This window comes from Alligator sinensis, unplaced genomic scaffold (genome assembly GCF_000455745.1).
Source record: "Alligator sinensis unplaced genomic scaffold, ASM45574v1 scaffold569_1, whole genome shotgun sequence".
In the NCBI taxonomy this organism is placed as follows: Eukaryota; Metazoa; Chordata; order Crocodylia; family Alligatoridae; genus Alligator; species Alligator sinensis.
This window is the reverse complement of record NW_005841914.1, coordinates 398526-415431: the sequence shown is the minus strand read 5'-3', so window position 1 is coordinate 415431 and position 16906 is coordinate 398526. Positions and strand designations below refer to the sequence as shown.

The window sequence follows — 16906 nt, the reverse complement described above, 5'->3', positions numbered from 1 at the left end:
CGCTCTTCCTCCTCTGCCCCACATGGCTTGGTTGGTACTGTGCCCACTGTGAATGCATCCCTGCTCATAGGCTTCTCAAGGCAAAGACTACATGGTGTTTATGTTGGTCGAGTGACCTGTGCAGCTTTAAGTTCTGAATAACATGACAGCTGGGTGGGTTAGACCTCAGCAAGGGCTCTGGGAGCAAGGGGATGCTGCTCTGTAATGCACATGGGTGCAGAGTCTCTGGAAGACCCCAGTTCAGGGACATGTGAGATCCTTAGCTTGGGAGGAGAGTATCTCTGGGCACTTCCAGGGGGGAAGTTAAAGGGAACAACAGACCTGTGAAAGGCCCGAATCTCCAGTCCTGGAGGTTCTTGGGTTCACCTCCCTCCCAGCTGACCTTGCCCAATAACCTCTCCTCCTTTCCTTCTCCAGATTGGTGCCCACAGCTCGTTTCTACCCCCTGCGCATGCACTGCATCCGTGCCCTCACCCTGCTGTCGGAGAACACCCGGACTTTCATCCCGATTTTGCCCTTCATCCTGGAGGTAAAGCAATTCCTTTTCATCCCGTAGCAGCCAGTGAAAGCTGCCTAAACACATACCCTGGCCGGCACCTGCAGACTGTTCTAGGGGCTGCAAACTCTCTTCGCTACTTGAATGCCAGTGAGCAGCATCAGAAAGACCAGGTTCACACTGTCGATTGGGTATGCTTAAATTTGGTGCCTCTGTATCGTAGCCTGGGGTGCGGGCATGAATACCAAGGCCGCCTGGGTACAAACTGCGTCTCTGGAGCTCTGGGGCAGCTTCCAAGAGAAGGGCAGGGGTCCGTTCCCAAGAAGATACAAACGTGGACATCCACAAAAGACATCCCATTGCTGTTGTGCCTGGTAACACTGCCTTCCTTCAGGAATAGTCCTCATCCCGCTTCCATGTCCCCTGTAGGCTCACTTAGTGCTTTTGAAAGGAATTTGGGGAGTGGGTGCTCCAGTCTGCGAACGCACTGTAGCTAAGTTTGCAGTAGGCATCTCCTGGTTTCTCCAAGGTGCTGGGTCATCTTATACCAGGGGGAAGCTATAGCTTTGTGTTTGTCTGTTTACTCTTGATGGGGGACTCAGGCTGGAAAACGTGGGTGGGGGTTGAGGTTACCAGACTTCCTGACGTTGGGGTTGAGGTTGGGGGTGGAAGTTGGACTTTGAGGCTTTGGCTTTGGCCCATCTCTAGCTTCTAGCCAAGCCAGCATGGAAATGCCAAAGAGTTCAGCCCAGAACTGCCGTCGCACACTTTTTGTATTACGGGTACTTTTATAAATAGTTTATACATGATTAATAGGTGTTTTAATTAATGATTAATCATTATAGACTCCAGCAAATCAATAGGCGGTTTATAACCATCTACAGCCCCATTCCCGGGATGTCTGTAACACAGGTTACTTGCAGCTGCAGTCAGCTTATAACATAGTAGGCATCTATTAACCCTGGATGAGCTGGTTATAAACGTAATTGGCTCCTTAACTGTGCCCCATGAAGATTTCATCTCACAAGTCCCAGCAGTTGGTGGTGCCTGGTCTAAGACTGCAGGGCACTGGATCTAGTGAAATGATCGTGACAACAAGCCTAACCTGTCCAAACGGAGGATTTTGAGCTGGGAGGGAAGAGGGGAGGTGTCTCAGTAACTTGTGGGAGAGTTTAATTGGATTCTCGGATCTGACTTCTCATCCCCTGGCACCTCCAGAGGCAAGGGAGCTGGCAGTGAGCCGGGAGAAGGGGAGTCTTGTGTTAATGTCTCCAGACGGCAGCATTTTCCAGCGGGGAGCTACTGAGGATGGACTGTGTATGGGGTCCTGTCTTGATCCTTGTATCCACAGGTGGCTGAGTACTCTGTGTGCATATTAGCGCTGTCAGCCGTGGACACCGAAGGCCTCATCAGCCATAGGTTATGCCCAGCAGAGTCAGGGACGGCAGGCCCCACTTCCCTCCTCTTTCTTTCCCCTCACCCCACTGTTGCCCGATCAGTGCACCTCAAGCCTTAAAGCGGAGGAAGCGCTGGTAGGTGCAGGAAGGGGGTTTAGTCTCCACAGTGCTGCCTGTCTGCTCAGGTGGCTAACAAAGGGGCTACAGGGGCCGGTGCTGGTGGTGGCTTCTGTGATTGCACCCAGGACCAAGCCTGCCACATCCTGTCCCCTGGGACTCATTGCCGAGAAGCTCTGCGTTGACTTCCCAGTCCCCTGAGCCCAAGGGAAAGGTGCTTTGCCCAGGGGACTGGGGCTTGGGAGACCCCTGGGTGATTTCCCAGCTCTGCCGCAAGCTGCTTCTCTTACCGGCAGCTCTTGCAATCAGGGTCCTCCTCCTCCCGCCTCGACCTCTCCACACTTTGCCCCCCCAGAGCTGTGAGAAAGCTAGCAAAGCCATGGCGCAGCTGAAGCCCAGCGCTGTCTGGGACGAGGGGGTGCGAGAGGGCCCCAGCGGTCAGCGTGACAGGAGGAAAAGGGTGAGGCTGGCTGCGGTGGCGGGGGAGGCTTCTCAGAGAGCGGAGCCAAGCCAGGAGGGCACGTCCCTCCTCAGGGTCTGTTGAAGCAAAGGCTCTTGTGGTTTCGTGTTGTTGTAAACGTCCTTTGCAAACCACATCCTCTCAGCCTGGGGAAGCCAGCGCCGTTTATACATCTCCGGCCTCCCCCGCCACCCCTCCCAGCTCTGGCCCACGCAGCACTGCCGTTCGCTTGCTTCCTTCCTCCTGCCGTTCTCTCTCTCTGAGCCCCTGCCAGCCTGCCTGAGCGACAGAGGCATCTCCTCCCTGCTCGGCAGGGTGCTTTCGGGCTCCAGGAGATAAAGCATTCCCCTTTCTTCCCATTTCACCCTCATGTAGACCTCCCCCCCTACCCCCCCCCGTAGCAGGCTGGTGACAAGCTGCGTATCAGCCCCAGCCAGGCATTACTGCGCTGCACGCTGAACTTCCTCCCGGCTTCCTCAGGCCTCCGACCACATCCGACGCGTGCGAGGCGCTGCCTCGGCTTAGCCTGGCCAGGCCGGGGGGCTGAGGGGAGGGGTGCTGTCTTGGGCGCTCGTTCAAAATGCTGCCTTGCCTTTGAAAAGGTGGGGTGATCAGCATGCAGGAAAACCCTTTCATCTCTCTGCACCCGCTGCATCCATTGCCCCATGCTCCCTTCCCCCACATCCTCCATTGGGTGCTTCACAAGAGCATTTCAGGGTGGGTTTTTTTTGGTCTCTGTCCATCTCCATCCTCCTTCCTCTCAGCATGGAAGTGCATGAGCTCCCTCCCAGCCCCCTCACAACTTGGCCTCTGCAGCCAGCCATCCTCCCTGAGGTGGCAGTGGGGCGGTGGTTATCCCCAGCGGGGAAACTGAGGCACAGAGTTGATGAAGCTTGCTCAAAGTGACCTGAAAAGCATGTGGCTGAGCTGCAAGGTGAAGCCAGGTTTCCCTAGTCCCAGCTGACTTCCTTAATGATAAGATCATCTCTACAGACCCCCGACGGACCCGGGCAGACCCATACACAGCCCAGTTTCCAGGGCAGAGTGAAGCTGAAGAGTCCTTTAGAGCCTTGGTGGTACCAGGGGCTGGACTCTGGAGCTTGCGGCACCATCGGTGTTCGCGTTTTTTGGCTCGGCAGTAGCCGACGTCTTTGCGTGGGGAGCGCCCTGTTTGCAACGCCAGAATTCAGGTTTTCCGAAGCGGCGAGCGCTTTTTTTTTTTTTTGCTGGCGGTGAGAGGTGATAATGCTAATTCCACCCGCGGTGCAATCAAGGCAATCCACCGCTCACCGCCTCTCCCCCTTCCCCTGGCCCCTGTCACCGCGGAGCCTTCAGGAGATGTCAGATTGAATGTCTGTGCGATTCCTCTAGGCACAGGAATTCCCCAAGCCCCTGCCACTGGAAATGAGAGCCGGCTCCTTGATTCATCCTGACAGGGACTTCTGCTCCTCAGCAGAGGCAACCAGCCACAGCGCCGCTCGGACCCGGCCCTTCCAGGAGGGGGATCGGCTGGGAGAAGCTATCTAAAAATTGCCTTTTTGTGCTGCTGAGGCAACAGGGAGGGGAGGGGAAGGTCTATTTCAGATTCTTCCCCTTTCAGGGCCGCACGTTCCCAGCGCTTTCTCAGCGCTTCAATTATTTTGTGACAGGAGCTTGTTTCTGCAACGAGAGAATTGGCGGCTCGACCGCTGGAAGGCAAGTGTGGGTAAACAAGGTGGAAATCTCCCCATGGGGAGGCCTGGCGTGCCAATTTAAAATTAGCTGCTCCTCCAGGGGGGTGGGGAGCAGGTTAGCCCTGCCACACGGAGAAAGGCAGGAGCTTTTCACTCCGCTGACACTCAAATGGCTGGAGTTTAGTCTGGGCTGTGCAGCGGGCTGTGCAGAGAGGCTCCCGGGTGTGTGGAGGGGGTGGGAGGGGAAGGAAGGAAGGAAGGGGCTGGTTGCATCTCTGAGGCTGTCAGCCGAAGCAGGGGCAGTTGGTAACACTGGGCTTTATAGATGGCGCTTCTCAGCCATGGGAGTTCAAAGATGCAGCCACGGTCATCTTGACTCCACAGATGGAGAAACTGAGGCACAGAGAGGCAGGGAAGGGTCTTGCCACAGACCACACATGCAGGATGCAGGCTCCGTGCCTCTCAAATCCCAGACCCTCTCTGCTGCTGATATGGCTTCAGGCTGTACATGCTATGGAAGAAGCATGTCCACTGTCCACATCGCCACGCTCCTTAGCCTATGTGTTAGGATGGAGCAGAGGTGGGCAAAATTTGTCCCGCAGGCTTGCCCCTGGCTGCCTGTCACGCGGCCCTTGGTGGCTTGCCAAAACTCAGTAAGCGGCCCTCTGCCCGAAAATTGCTCACCCCGGGATAGAGACTGAGAAGAGGATCAGGCTGAGAAGACCCCCCCCCCCCCCACACACACACACACACACACACGTCCCAGGGTCTTGAACTGTGTCTGGGCTGACACGGGAAAGAGGAAGGGAATCCGCACTCAGGGCATCTAGCTTTGGGATGTCCAAGCATGATGCAGACAGACCTGGACAGAGCTGTACAGCAGCAGAAGCAGGATGGGGACGGCCAGGAGTGGAGAAAGTCTGTTTGCACCATGGTGGGGTTTGGCATTGTCTAGGCTGGTATGGGCCAGGGACTCTTTGGCAGCGTGGGGTAGAAATGAGTGACCTGCAGCTGAGGCAGGACTACTGTTCTCCCCCAGTCTGCTGTCATGGGTTTTTCTCTGCCTCAGCCTGGTTGACCTGAGATTTTCCTGTCTGCTCCCTCCACGCGTCCTTCCCAGCTTGCTGCTGGATTCCCAGGCCTTGCTGTCCCTGCCCCCAGCCTGGGCGCAAGCCTCCGTCCCTTCTGCCATGGCCGTTCCCTCAACGCACATCCAGCTCAGCTGCCTGGCCTCTCCGGCGAGTCATCTGCCCTCCCGCCCCCGCTCTGCCGCCAGCATGCACGGCCCCGCCGCCTGACGCTGTAATGTGTCTGACCTTGGGGATCAATACTGCTGTTTTGGCCAAAGAAATAACCGTGCATAACGAGATTTATAGCATCGATTCCCCAGGCCCGGGGCTCTTTGTTTTCACAAGCCACCAAGCTCGTCCCTCCCTCCCAAATAAACCGGGGCTGACAAATCAAATGCAAAGCATCGATTGCTCGCTGCGCACGTTTCTGGCCTCGGGGCAGCCGGTGACCTGGACCCTCCTGCCTCAACAGCCAGAGCACGACCTGCCTTGCCCCTCTGCTGGGGCTGGGCAGGGGTACCGGCGGCTGGTGTGATGCCTACCAGGCATCCTCGTTGTGTGGGATTGCAACGAGGATGTGAAGCCTCCGCTGCTGTTGGGCATGTGGACTGGGCTGGACCAGGCTGGCAGGATAGAGAGCTTTTTGCCCCCTCACTGAAGGTTGCCTGTCCAGGAAGGTTGGCAGGGGTGGGCAGTTTATTGGGCCTTTGTGAAAACAAGCCCCTGTCTAACTCCCCAAATCGTCCCCCATTAGGTCAGTTGTTGGTGTCTCTGCCACAGCAACCCAGGATTGACCCGGACACACGGTCCCTTCTGCCGTGCTCCTGAGTGCTTGGGCAGGGGCACGTGGTGTGCCACCTTTCCCTGAAGCTCCCTGTCCTGGAGGATGTCATTACTTAGAGCTGACACTACCTAGATCCCAGCACATGCCTCATGTCATGGCTTTGGCCCCCCCAGAATAGCCCAGGGTGTGCCGAGGGTCGCCCACGACTGTCAGGGCAGCAGGGAGCCAGGCTGGGTTCCCAGGAAAGCTGTTGGGTTTCCAGCGCGTTTCAGCCCCTAGGGACGGTACGTCCTGCAGAGAGTGACCTTTATGGGAAGCTAAGAATAGAGACTCTTGTCAGCCCATTTCCCCACATCCCCCAAGGGAAGCTGTAAAGCTCCTCCGTGTGTGTGGGGCAGCAGGAGCAGACTGCGCATGCCTTCGCCTTGTGTGCCAGGCACGAAGGTTTGAAATGAATACAGCTCTTACTGAAAACCACACTGGAGGGGCTGCCTCAGTGAGCCCCATCAGCCTGTCCTGTCAGTCTGCCCTTCCAGCACTTGCTTGGGGAGGGCTGGGAGAGTAATATCATGGGCCCCAGCTGGAGGGTTGACATTGTGAGCCTGAGCACTGGGGTTTGCGTCAACCTTGTGGTCTGGGAGACCTCTGTTTCCAGAGGAGAGGATGACTCTGCCTGGTCCCTGGAAAGGGACAGGTTTCTCCCATGTGTCCCCGGGATTCATGCATTCATATGTAAAGGGCACCAGAAAGACTGGCCTTGGCTGCACCAGTTGGAGACGCTTAGGAGGAGACGTTATGCATACAGGGGCCTTGTTGCCCAGGCTGGCCAGCCTTCATGCTCCCTGGGGGGAAAGAGGAGAGGTTGCTTTTAGTTGGAAACAAAAGGTTAATAGACACGGGGGTGTGTTTTAATGAGACTGTGCGGAAGGCCGTGCTGGGACCTTGCCAGAAAGAAGCAGCTCATTACCTCAAGGGACAGCTTGAATATTTTCAGGCCTTAATAGAAGAATTGAGCGTTGGCAACTTGGGGCAAACTTCAGATTTCCTTGGGTCATTGTTTAACATAGGTTTTGCTGCCCTTTGTGCTGCTGCAGCAGCTATTGCACGTGAGTGTCCAAGGCTCTGATGGGGCAAGGCACTTGCTCGCTGACTCGCACTACTCTCCTGTCCGGGTGAGATTAGGTCCCTCGGGAGGGACTGCAGGGTACTGGATAGAGCAGGGCAATGGGAGTCATGGTGTCTGGGCTGTGTTCCTAGTTCTGCTGTCGATTCTGTGACTTGACTGAGTTGCCTCACCTCTGCTTGTCTCAGTGTCCCTGTCTATACATGCAGTTTTGGCCTGTCCCCAGGAGTCATTCCCGTGCCACCCGTGGCTGGTCTTTCCATGGGAGGCCTTGTGCTCCCTCTTCCCAGTGCCATCATCTTTACATCGGCTGTTTCCTCTCTTGCAGATTTTCCAGCAGGTGGATTTCAATAAGAAGCCAGGCCGCATGAGCTTGAAGCCCATCAACTTCGCTGTGATCCTGAAGCTGTCCAATGCCAATCTGCAGGAGAAAGCCTTCCGAGTGAGTGCAGACCCCTCCTGTGGGGAGTTTCTGCCTTCCCGAGGGGGTCGCTCTGTAATGCACAGTGCAGCTAGACCAGTCACATGTTTGTCTCTTGTGCTGTGTTGAGGGGTAGATCATGTAAGGGGGCTTGTTTCCCCAGCTCACATTCATGAAAATCCCAAGCAGAGACCAGTAGCTTTGTGCCCAGTTCAGCTAGGGCAGCTGATCCACAAGGAGCATGTGCAGTGCATCCAAGGTCACCTTATGCAGTGTCAGAAGGGTTCAGCTCTGCTAGCCCATGACTCCTTCCACCCAGAACCTTAATCCTGGCCTGGGAGTTCAGGACCATGGCACAGTACACCATGCACTGGAATTTAGCTCTAATGTCATCGCTTTCTGTTTCTACCCCTCTCCCCAGGATGGACTCATTGAGCAGCTGTATGACCTGACTCTTGAATATGTCCACAGCCAAGCCTACAGCATTGGGTTCCCAGAGCTGGTCTTGCCAGCTGTCATTCAGGTAAGGCGCTCTATGGCAGGACAGACTTGCCCCTTGTAGTTACATGGTACGTCTGAATGGCACAGGCAGCTGCTGGTGTCCCCTCTGCCCATGATTTTTCCCTTGGCATGTCCCTGTTTAGGCCCTGGCTTGGTGGAATAGAAACAGGGAGATTTAGGGGCAACTGGAGAATAGGCTTTAGTGAGGAAGAGGCTCTGTGCTTTGCCTCTCTCTTGGGAGACATGATGGGGTGTGTAATTGCTGCAGGCATGTTCATGACTAACACATGCACTTTGGCTCCTGGTACATCAGGTCTGTCCACACTGCTGTGTTGTCCCAGGACAGGCCTGAGCTGGGATCTAGGGCCTGGGAAGAGTAATCCTTCTGTGCCCCAAAGCCTGCCCACCCTCCCCACAGGATAGCATGATCGCCTCCAGCCTTTCCTGTGGGCTCCTTGACCTAGGGCCTCCCCCTTCCCACATTCCACCATCTTTCCCTGTGTCCCTGCACATGTCACACCTTGACAGCAAGCTCTCAGCCTGTTGCGCATCTCCCACAACGTTGTGCCCTGCTAACACACTCAGCTCTCTGGTCACTGCATTGCTTCCTCATCGGGACTGATGCATATTAGACAGTGACTAATTCCTCGTTAATAGGAGGATGGTGTTTAAGAAGCAGCGACTCGCTGGTTCTGAGCAGCTTCAACTGCTACGTTTGTGCTCCCCTCCCCCTCACTCATCCACCACTCAATTTTGATCGCTTGAGTGATGGATGCTGGAAGAGACCTGGCTTAGCTGTGCTGCCCTATTCTTGCCCTGTGAGCATGTGCATCATTGCTTTGTGTAGGTGCCATTGGCTCGTGTCTCTGTGTACCTTGTTGCTATGATGTCTCTGGTTGCAACGGGAGTGACTTTCTAGCTGGGGACCGTTGGCTATTTGGGGGGCTCTTTTGCTCATCTCTGCAGCATGGTGCAGACAAGCCTCCATCAGTGCCTAGTTGTTGGCTGGGGTCCTGTGTCTTGACAAGGCCCTTGCCAAGCCGGCGCTGCATTGCATTGGCTGATAGGAGGTGACGGGCTCTCCCTGCAGGAGGAGAGCTGTCCCCGTGTTCACCCGTTGATAAGCGGAAGAGGCACAAAGCCTTTTGCTTCCAGCCAGCAGCTGCGGAGAGCAGTGAAGCCGCCGGAGCCACCGCGTGACTGGAATGTCTGCCGGCCCCCAGCTCCCTGTGACTTCCAAGCATGCCCCAAGCCCTGCCCGCATTTCTGCGGATAACAGATTTGCCGGATAGCTTTTGTGGCCATGGCTAGCCACGGCCTCCAGAGCATCTCTTGGGGACTGGGGTCAGCTTCCCGAAGGCTTGGGGTGCCGAGGTGGCAGGCTGTGTCCCTGGGACACTTCCAGAACAGCTATAAAAATCCAGCTGTCCTGCCGCCTTCCTCCCAGTTTGCTCACTGGCACCCTTCCCGCCTTGTCGCGGGGGTCGGGTTCCAGCTGGCACAGGGCACGCTCATCGGCCTCTGGCAGGCGGCTTGGGGAGCAGCCCGGCTGTACTGACTCCAAGCTGAACTTTTACAGCCTCCTTGCCTGGAAGGCAGGAAGCGCAAGGGAAGATCAAAGGGAGGCAGCGACGGGAGGAGGGAGATGCTTCAAAGGCTTCTGTTCTGCCTGGCGGATTGGGAGCGATGTGGGGCTGCCACCCCGACGCCTCCTCAGGGCAGGGCTGGACTCTAGGGCATGGGCTGGGCTGGGCTGGCTGCTCCTGAGCCCCATGAGCTGCCTGACGGTCGGGTTGGAACAAGCGCTCCTCTGGCAGGCACGGAGCTGGCGGGGAGAGACGCCACCGTGCAGGGGGATGCCGGGGAGAGGGCGTGATCTGCAGCCAGACACGGTGGGAGCGGTGGCTGCTGCTTGCCAAATGCCTGGCCTGCTCCTCTCCCTCTGTGCTTTGGAGTGGGGATCGGGCTTGGTTTGGGCTGCCCAGGACATGCAGGCCCTGGCTGCTCCAGCTCATTTATAGCATCTTGTGTTGTTTCCAGCAAGGAAAGCTCGGTTTTTGCTGTGGTCTCCACTGGTATAAACCATTGGTGTTTAAGGCTGGCAGGTTGACAGAATCAATCCTGCTAATCACTGGGCTGCTTAGCTGGGAACTGGTGCGAGATGTCGCTCATCGCACATGCACAGCCTTTAGTCTGGCGGATACAGCCAAGCTGTTTGGCAAAGTGGACATGCACACGCACACGCATGTGCGCGCACACACCCCTTTTCTGCTCCTGCCTCCCTGGCTGTCTCTGCCTCCGAACACAGGAGTCAGGGCAGGAGCAAAATCTCATCCCCTCTTGTTACTATCCACAGCAGGTTGTGGTGGGACAGGGGCAGGGGGAGGGGAGGGGATGAGCACGTGATGCTGAGCTGCATAGATAGAGCTTGAGATTTTGCAGGATTTCTGGTGACACTTGTGCGACGAAAGAAAAATGATAATGTACGTCGTGGCGGATGAAATGGATCTGGGGCTGCAGCTGCTGGGATCCAGGGAGATAAATAGAATGACAAATGCGTCCCTCGGTGAAGATAAATATGCAGCACCTATGAAGATACATATTTTAGAGGGAATTGCGGGGAGGGGTTTGACTAGCAGAAGAATAGTTTTTCTGACCAAGTTTTTCTAAGCAAAACGTTGGGAGTTGCACCGGGGAGGCATGATTTATTTTAGCCCTCTGCCTTCTGAGTTTAGTTTGGATAATCACCTTGGGGGTGTGAGACAGGGACACAAGGGAGGACCCTGCTGTGGGACACCGGGAAATAATATGTTTGCTCACATATATCACACCCCTGTAACATATGCACCTTGTTTGTGAAAGGCATGAACTAAAAAAGAACCTTTTCTGGAGAGACTCTTGGGGCAGGGGTGCGGGGGAAGAGAAGGTGTTCACAGCCAGCAGCTGGGGAGCCTGGCATACAGCACATGCAGCTTTTTGCTTTCCTTTGGCAGAGGCTTAAGTGGCAGGAACTGCTGTTATCTTATTTCCTCAGTTATAATGTGCACCCCAAGTTCCAACAGCTGAATTGTAGTGGAAAAATGTGTGTTTATATGAGGAAATACGGTATTGATGACAACCTTAATCCAGGGTTTGGCTCTTGCTCCCCTGCTGCAGGAGCTGTCAGTAATAGAGACACTTCAGGTTAGCAAAGAGCAGTATCCAGATGCAGGCATCATTTCCTGGACGGTAGTTTCCCTTCTGCTGGTACATGCCCGACTGATCTGGTCTGTGAGGTTGGTTAAGGGGAAACCAATTTACCCCCATTTCTCTTATCCCACAAGCAGACTTCAGACTCAATAGGGAGGGTAATGCTGAGCTTGCCACACAGCTCAGTGCTATGGCAGCCTCTGCGGGCTTCATTGTGTTGGGCACTGTACATGCACACAACTAGGGACAGCCCGTCTTCTGAGGAGCTGGCATCACTGAAGGCAAAGGAGAAGTGGGCACAGAGAGAAGTGAAGGGACTTGCCTTGTGTCACAGCCAGGAGTCAAACCCAGCTCTCCTGTGTCCCCATTCAGCACTCACCTGTCCAGCCAGCCCCTTCTGCAATCCCCAGGGCTTTGGATGCCAGGCAGCAGCTACTGCAGTCTTGCCCTTGTAGCCCTTCAGCAACTGCAAAGCGAGGGAGGACAGCGGTAAGCTAGTCCTGCCTTGCAGACCCACACACCATTCGGAGCTATTGTTCCTCACCAGAGCTTTTCTGTGTACCCTGACAGATTAAGCCACTCCTGTTAGCTCTAGGCAGGGCCCCACTAAATGGGCAGAAATTGAGGCAGGGGTGTACTTGGACTTGACCAAGACTGCTTGGAGCATCTGAGCCAAGTCTAGACCTCCCAGCATTGTGGCAGAGAGGGCAGAATATGCTGATTTGCAGATGGGGGAAGGTCTCCTGCTTGGAAGATGGGGGGTGCCTTTGCCAGGGCCAGGCACTGCTCAGGGACTGCCTCACTGGCCTTGTGCCTTTTGCCCCATTTCCCCCCTCTTGGCTGACCCTGCTGGGGTTTTCTTTTCAATGCAAGTATCCATAGGAGTCTGCGGCTGTGGCTGGGAGCCTGCCTTGGAGAGCTCTGGCAGCTGGAGACAGGGAGGGGCATTTGGCAGGCAGGATGGTAAACCTGGGAGGAGGCTGCTTCTCCGTCTGCCCTCTGCTTCTCTTTTGGGGCTGGGGGACTTCCAGACCTCATTGGCCTGAGTGTGGGAGCCTGGGAGAGTGGCTTGAATGGGGGGGAGGAATTTGGGGGGAGATTGAGTTCACATAAGGACAAGGTTAGTCTTGGGCTGCACTGGGGGTGGGGGAGTAGGGGTTGGTTAAAAAAAAAGCCCTCAATCTGGTTGCAATAAAACAGCCTGGCTGTCTCATAAAAGCGGAGCGTGTTTCCTGAGCGGAGAGCTGGCGGGGGCTGTTTCTCTGTGAGCAGGAGGGTCGGGCCCGGCACGGCAGGCGGCCACAGACTCTGTGGTTTCGGAGCAGGGCTGGCGTCTCTCCCAAGGCTTCCACGGGAGGCCTCGGCTCCAAGAAGCGTCGGCCTGTCGGGGCCTTGCATTGTCCACAGGCAGGCTTTGGTTGCAACTCGGCGTGCAGTGGACTTGTGGGTTTGTGCTCGTGAGGGAGTGTAGCGCAGGGATGGGGCAGCAGGCCCTGAGCCATTTTCACCCCAGGTGACTGCATCTTGACCTGCCATATGTTGGGCACTTGACCCCAGTTCAGTGCTCCCTCTGCTCTTCCAGACCTGGGTTCCCCCACACAGCTTTTCTGGTGCCCCCAACCCTGCCCTGCACCCCGCCTCCTGCCCCTTGTTCTGTGGAAGCTGCAGTTCCCAGTCCGCAAACTGTTTCCAGCCCGATGCTTGGACTCTGCTCTGGATGCTGTCTCCAGAAACAAGCTGCGATCAAGCATTCGGAGAGCTGTCCCAGATCAAAGCCCTACGGCTGGACTCCATGCCAACATCTGCTCTGCTACATACGTTTGCACACATGCAGCGGTGCTAACGGGACCCGGGCAGCCAACATGAGTGATAGCCAGGCAGTCCCTAGGAGCACGCGGGGAGAGGAGTCCTGTGCTGCCTGTCTCTGGGGTGGGAGCCGGGCAGCTGCTTTGTTTGGAGGATCGGGTTATGGAAAATCTTAGCATTTCTGTCGTTCTTCTCCCCCTCCCCTAGCTCAAGTCCTTCCTGAAGGGATGCAAAGTTGCCAACTACTGCAAGCCAATGCGGCAACTTCTGGAGAAGCTGCAGGAAAATGCTGCCTACGTTGACAGCCGGCGCCAGAAAGCCACCTTTGGCGTGGCCAGCACGGAGGCTGTGGTGAGTCTGCAGCTTGGGGTTTGGGCTTCCTGGAAAGACAGTCAGACTCCAGCTGCTGGGGTCAAGGCAGTGGCAGGGGGAGGAAGGGGGAGGTCATGACAGCAGGAGTGAGCGTGGTGTGGGGGGGTGCATTCAAAAGCAACTGGGCCCTGTTGGAGGCTGTAAGCGGGCTCTGTGGCCAAGGGTAGCACGGAGAGCAAGGTCTGCGCCTGAAGCTGCAAGCAGTACAGATGTGAGCTACAGAATGAAATTCCCTCTTCATGTGGCCCAAACAGCACATGAGTGTGTGTGTGAAAGGGACAGAGATTGAGACAGAGCCAGGAGGATGGAAATCCTGTGCCAATATTTCCCTTCTACCCCTCCATTCCACCCTTGGCCCCCGCTCGCTCCCCTGTGCTGGCACCATGCTCGAATGCTTCTTGGCTGCGTGTAGTTGGAGATGCTTCTTCTTGCCTTCTCTCCCTTTGGCCTGTAGTCTGTCTGCACAAAGCCAGACCCGCCGAGACAGTGGGAAGGGAGGGAGGATTGCCAAGGGAGGCCGATCAGCTCCCCTAATGCTGAAACTTCGTATTGTCTTGGCTTGAACCCTCTCTGGGGTGGATATGCTCCCCAGGCTTGGGGCTATTTGAACTCTGCAACCTGTGAATCTATGGCAGTGGAGGTGGGTGGGGGATGAAGTAGGGCCAGCCGTTCCCTTTCCAGGTGAAAATACTTGAGCCTGCAAAATAGTCTGGGGTTGGAGTGAGCCAGAGGGAGCAGCACGCGGGTGAAAGCTCCACCTGTTAGCACCAAGCCGGGCATGGAGCAGGAGTTGTACTGCAGACTAATTTATCTTCAGACGCTCAGCTGTGGGGACTGCAGGGAAATTATCCTTTTAAATCCTGGCATATCAGCGCCAGGCCGCAGCCGCGTTGTTCTGGGATTAAGGGGCTGATGGAACTGGTTTTGAAGTGACTAAGTATGCTTTGGTTCTATAAATGCCGCTCTGGATCGGACTATCTTGCCAAAGGGATTAGTCTTCCCGGCTGGAGCGAGGTTTTTTTCCCTCGCAGGCGAAGCGGTGACCACCCACCCGCTCTGCAGAGGGGGAGATTGCAGCCTCTGGGGCTCTCACGAAGCACGGGGATGAGGACGATCGCATGCTAAATAAAAAGGGTTTGCAGCAACGCTGCAATTATCTGCTTGCTCCCGGCAGCGCCGGCTGTATTCCTGTTTATCACAACGCGGTGATTATTTTTAATGTCTCGCTGCCTGCGCAGGTGCCAGGTTGTATGTGGCACCTGCTCTCCCCAAGAGAGGCAGCACCTGGCTTCTGAAATGGCAGGCGTCAGCCAGACGTCAGCTGAGCCCAGGGGTGCATCTGCGGGTGGAACTGCACTGCGCAGCGTGGGTGAGCGCCAGGTTCAGAGAGATACAGCATTAGCCTGTGGGATGCCCCATGTTCCTAGGTTGCCTCTACGCTGCAGAGAGGCAAGCAGCATCACGAAGAGGAGGGAGCATAGCTCCTGCCTGGAGCATTGCAGCAGCTGGTTGCTGAGGCCCTGTTGCCCTCTGGCAGAAGGAGGGACAGCTGATCCTGCGCTCCCCAGGTGAGATGGGGACACTGTTGACCCATCTTCTTCCCCCACGAGGCAGGTTCTGTGGCTGCTGCTTTGCAGACAGCCCACGTGGATGTCCAAGGATGATGGCTTGGAGTGCCTCTCCGAGTCCAGGCTGAGCCTGCCTCCAGGCACCTGGCACATGTGGGGCACAGGCACTCTTCCTCAACAAATCATCACTGTTGGAAAGGGGTGGGGGAGAAGGTGCCCCGAAGTATGCATGCATTCTCCAGGCCACAAGAGCAATTGAAAGCAAATGCTCTGGTGTTCCCAGCTACCCTCATGTGCAAGCGCCCCGGGCAGCTGACAGCTCCACAGACGGGAGGTTGAAGTGACATCTCAAGGCCAAGCGTTTCTGCCCCCAAGCTGTTGCCTCGGTTCCCAGGCAGCTCTGGCCAGACAGAACCTGCTCGTGAGATGCTGAATTTGCAGAGAAGTGGGTTTAACTGGCAGCCAGGCTCACAGGCATGGCTGATTCCCAGTGCCGTGAGAGAGGGGCTTCGGGCACTTCTCCACTTGCCCCTCCCTTCTCTGCTGCCTGCTGAGAAACAAGAGCTCTTGGGGATTCACACAGGGGGCTGTGGTGGTGCAGAAGCAACATTCACAGCCAAAGGAAGCCTGCAGTGGAGGAGCAGCCAGTGCTGTGACACCCCCGCAGCCTCCCCCAACTTGAGATTCAAACGGAGCTGTTTGCTTTTGCTCCCAAGGCACCGTGTGGCAGAGCCAGGGCTGCTCGGAGACGCAGGGCCGGATGCTAATCGGATTAATGCATTAATGAATATTTTCCTGGGCAGAAAACGGAGCCTGCTGCTCACGCTCACTCAAGACACGCTGCCTGCCAGCCCTGGCCACAGACTCCTTGGCACCGGTGCGGGTCGCTAGGGCAGCGGGATGAAGGGCAGGGAGGGGAAGGCGTGCAGCCAGGGCTACAGGCAGCTGCGTCTGCTGAAACCCAAGGGAACGTGCTGTCCTCTGGGCTGGTTCTGGCCTGAGCCCTGGGCGTGCCTTCTGCTGTCCTAGCCGTTCTCGCACCTTCCTGGGTCACGTACCCATTTTGAGACGATATGCTGCTGTGGATAATAAGAAAAGTAATGCTTGATCTCACTAAAACCACAGCAGGACCTTCTCACAACACAGACACCATGGAGAATGGCTCTTTGTTTTCTTAGTCTTATTCCCTCCCTTTATATTTCCCCTTTTCTGAGGACCTGTTGTTTCCTCTCGTGGACCCCCAAGGTTCACTGCATACCCTTCAGTCTACATAGCCTAAGTTGTGAAACCGCAAGGCAGAGGATGCTCAGCTTGCAGGGAACAGAACCGCAGCCATGTGAGGAGGTTCTGGAGAGGCCGGGGTGTAGCTGACACCTTCAGTTCAAGCTGCCTCAGAAGTTGAAGTCTTCCATTTCAACAGGGAGACTTCAGAGAGCACTTTGGCCCACTGGGCACTTGTGGACAAAGAAGCAGTTGCTCCAGTGCCAGGTGGTGGCATAGCGCCTAAGCGATGAAGGTGGACTGGAGGTGCCTACGCGTGACTGCAGAGATCGTACAGTCAGGCCAGTCTAGGCTCTCGCTCCCTGCTCTGCATCGCAGCAGGTGCTGCGTTTCATTAAAGCCCAGGCGAGGAAGTCCTTGTGACCCATGAGAGATCACAGCCCCGCAGCATTGCTTTCTGTGGATACAGCACTGCTCTTCGACCTGGGCTTGCAGTGAAACAGCAGCCAGCTGTTGCGTGCTGTGGGACCCCCTCCCAGAATGGAGGATGCAGCTCAGGAACAAGCAATTCCACAAAATTCCCATGAGAGCATGGCACCACCTTGGAAGTACCCTGCCGGGCCAGCGGGTGAGCCTCTGTCCAAAAGGAGCAGGCATTTCAAACCATCAGCAAGTTGCCATCACTGAAGAATCCTACCAGGAGAACCC

The 16906-nt window shown here is 56.0% G+C and overlaps 1 protein-coding gene across 1 annotated transcript in view; it reads left to right on the top strand.

Annotated features, from left to right (window-relative positions):
• Nucleotides 1–16906, top strand: part of NOC2L (NOC2 like nucleolar associated transcriptional repressor) — a 63920-nt gene that overhangs the window by 24170 nt on the left and 22844 nt on the right. The window contains 4 exon segments of the mRNA XM_025198136.1: nucleotides 418–529; nucleotides 7449–7562; nucleotides 7963–8064; nucleotides 13245–13388. Of these exon segments, the coding sequence (XP_025053921.1) occupies nucleotides 418–529; nucleotides 7449–7562; nucleotides 7963–8064; nucleotides 13245–13388 (472 nt within the window).